A 3,287-nucleotide genomic window follows, 5' to 3' on the forward strand; every position below is an offset into this window, starting at 1 on the left:
ACTCCATGACCACTCATTTTCACGCGACCTCCTTCCGGCTCCTCCATCTGCACCACTATCCTCGGCTTTGTCGGTTGTCAGCGCCTGCATCACTACTTTTGTGGCGACGAAAACCGGCTACGTGCAAACTGGACCTTTTACCCTTTTTGACCTACCCGACACCACCTACCCCAACTCCGTCGATTCAAATCTAATTCGACGAGAGGGTCGAATCTTCGCCGCTGGACTTGTGACGGAGCTGGAGCATGGGCTCATACTACTATACCACTTCGTGGTATTGCCTTCGCAAAGGTATATTATTCGAAGGGCCGACTACCTTCGAATTTGACCGTCTTGCCTTTTATTCTACAAGACCTTTCCCCAAAGGTCGTCAGCTTTCGTTAGCTTTTAGATAGTTCACTTTTATATTTGCCTAACATTGGATCTACTCCTTTCTTGTTGTGTTCTTCTTGGCCAAGCCGAGAGTATCCGGTCCTGAAGTCCGAACCTCCGGACCTTCGTAACTTTTGTGCGTCTAACCCCTACGACCGTCACATAGGCCCCATCCTCAGCGTCCCGGTACACTCAAGTCTGGGGCGAATGGGAACATTGCAAACACTCGATCGGCTAATCAAAATGGCTTACAAAAGCTACAGCATCGGCAGCACTCTTCATACGCACGGTCTATCTGGTCCACGGAGGCCAGCGCCCCACGCTACCAGCACGATCCGCTCCAAGATCGCTATCATATCCTGGCATCACAGGTGTGCACTTGGATTTGCCGTCCAACTCAACACCGAACACGCAATTCAACTGCGAGGTATGGACCGCACCCGCCCAGTCCGTCACGCCAAAGATCCTGTCTCCATTGCTCTCCTGCAAACCATACACGGTCGGCTACACCTCTCCGCAAGCCACGACAAAGTTATCTGGGGCTCTATTGTCCTAGCGTTCTATTTCTTCTCCGAAGATCAAAATACACGGCCGTCAGTGGAAAACCCACGAATCACACAATCTGTGTGCGCGACATCACGTTTCTCGACCGCCGCGACCAACGAACACGGCACTATGACTCAGTTTTCACAGTCCAGTTTGTCAGTCGTACGAAGTTCCAAAACCGACCAGAAGGGCATAAACACAAAACTCCAACTCGGAAAATCGGGACTCCCCTGGCTCTGCCCCATCGCAGCAGCGTGGGTGCTGCAAGTACTGCACACAACATCGGGCCCTACCCTGCAGACCCACTGTGTTGTGCATCCCGCGGGAAGCTCATCAAATGCGAGGAAATAGCACTGCTAATCCAAACTGCCGCTGCAGCCATCGGCCTCGGCAGTTCGAAGTACTTGACACACTCGCTCCGAAGCGGCGGCGCGACAGCACTTTTCAACGGTGGCGCGACCGATCTGTCCATCCAGTTTTTTGGTCACTGGTCCTCGGACACGTACAAAATGTACACTCGTATCAGCGGGCACGAAGTCGCTGGCATGAAAACCAACATGGTATCAAGTGCCCTGTGATTGGGGCTATCGCCACGCCACTCCCAGCTGTGCGGTCACAATTCTCTTGTTCCCCCCCTTTTTTGTTGCATTTTCGAGCGTGAACACAAACGAAATCGACGGGTTTTAGTGTAACAGAAACCTAGTTTTCGTGAGAGGTCGGTGGAGAAGATTAGGGCCTCTGAGCCAACCAAACCAGATGTGAGGACCAGTCAGTGTTGAATCTGCTCCCCCTAGCCTCTTTTATCCGCCACGCCACTCCCGGCTGTGCGGTCACAATTCACTTGTTCCCCCCTCGAGCGTGAACACAAACGAAAGTGCCCACAACATTCCACGATAATAAGTTAGTTACGTATCTTTAATAAAATATAAATATGTCATAATTAACCCGGACGTGTGGACCGGCCTGCGATTCGCAGGTTGGTGGCTAAGCCAATGAAACACACGAATAGTACGATAAAGCCAGTATATTTTGGCCAATGAAACTTCTTTATTCTGAACATCAAGCTGTAATTTAAAAAAGATATCACCCATTGTCGTGCGATTCGCAGTGTAGTAACAATAAATTCCAGCCAATAGTTATTAGGCTATATCGCAAAGTATTGCACTCACTTCAACTTTTGCGTGAGAATTGCCTTGGGATCCGACGGAAAAGACAACACGTCACATCACAAGGAAATCTTATGTCATGCATGAATACGTGAACTTATCATACTCATGATCTAGTTTCCTCCTTCGAGCAGTGCAACTACAAGATCGTCGTCGCCAGCAGCGAGAACGTCAACTTTGAGTGGCGGCGCAACAACTTGCGCGACTTCCTCCGGCGCAGGGACGGCATCCACTTCGGCTGTTTGCGACGGCGCGGGCACGGCATCCACTTTAGCTGTTTGCGACGGCGCGGGCACGGCACCGGCTTCGGACGACGCCGCAGATGTCGCGGGCACGGTACCAGGTTCGGGTGACGCCGCAGATGTCGCATCTTCAAGTACGACGGCATCATGCACAATGATAGGCATGTCCCATCCTCCGTTGCGGGTTAGTGGTGGTGGTGGACCCCATCCGGTGTTTCGAGTTTGCACTTGGCTGCGGTCATTTGGCAGGCGAGTGTGGGCGGCGGTCGCGGTCATTTTGACCCGAAGGAGACCAGGGACGGCCGCTCCCTCGGCCACCGCCTCGACCACCGCCACGGCCGCCGCCACGACAACCACGGCCAGAGAACGAGTAGTCCGCGTTGCGGCGGTCGTGGTAATACGGTCGGTTGTTACGGCGGTCATCGTAGTAGGGTCGGTCGTTGTGGCCGTTGCGGTTGCTGGACAGACGATCCTCGTACACTTGGAAGCGGCGCTGCACTGATGCCTCGCGCTGGCGGCGACGTCGCTGAGTTGCCGTTTCACGACCTGACGGATCGGGCACCACCACCATCGGCACCGCTCCAGCGGCGATGGCCGTGAAGGTCATGTTGCAAAGGAATTACATGGACATGTTCGTGTTCGTCATAGCTAACCAGGGAGAAAATGAAAAGAGGCAAGGCCATTCAAATTTGTGTATACGGCAGTTGAGAGACTGCACATGAGGAAACTCAACGATTGGTAGAAAAGGTTTGCACGTTAGGTTTATAAATTGATTGAAATTGTTGGGATCTAATATTCAACTGCTCCTGCAGCTCAATGTTATGTCGTTGGGTTGGGAAGCGAAAGGTACCGGGTTCAATCCCCGCCGGTTACCTTTACAGTTATCATTCTTTTCGTTGAATTTCAGGTTAGGTTTACACATGTATTGACTTGTACCCATGAATAATTCAACTGATCCAGT

At 52.1% G+C, this 3,287-nt stretch overlaps 2 protein-coding genes across 2 annotated transcripts; one reads left to right on the top strand and one right to left on the bottom strand.

Annotated features, from left to right (window-relative positions):
* Window positions 1-615: 615 nt before the first annotated feature.
* Window positions 616-1,496, top strand: H257_19227 (hypothetical protein; the record flags this gene model as incomplete). The annotated part of the gene is made up of 3 exons (XM_009848374.1): window positions 616-670; window positions 744-903; window positions 971-1,496. 3 exons carry the CDS (start codon window positions 616-618, stop codon window positions 1,494-1,496), a joined length of 741 nt encoding a protein of 246 aa, XP_009846676.1.
* A 701-nt stretch (window positions 1,497-2,197) lies between these two features.
* Window positions 2,198-2,933, bottom strand: H257_19228 (hypothetical protein; the record flags this gene model as incomplete). The annotated part of the gene is made up of 2 exons (XM_009848375.1): window positions 2,198-2,784; window positions 2,873-2,933. The coding sequence occupies 2 exons, from the start codon at window positions 2,931-2,933 to the stop codon at window positions 2,198-2,200; spliced, it is 648 nt and encodes a 215-aa protein (XP_009846677.1).
* Between the last annotated feature and the right edge of the window lie 354 nt (window positions 2,934-3,287).

This window comes from Aphanomyces astaci (genome assembly GCF_000520075.1).
Source record: "Aphanomyces astaci strain APO3 unplaced genomic scaffold supercont1.419, whole genome shotgun sequence".
NCBI classification, from domain to species: domain Eukaryota; phylum Oomycota; class Saprolegniomycetes; order Saprolegniales; family Verrucalvaceae; genus Aphanomyces; species Aphanomyces astaci.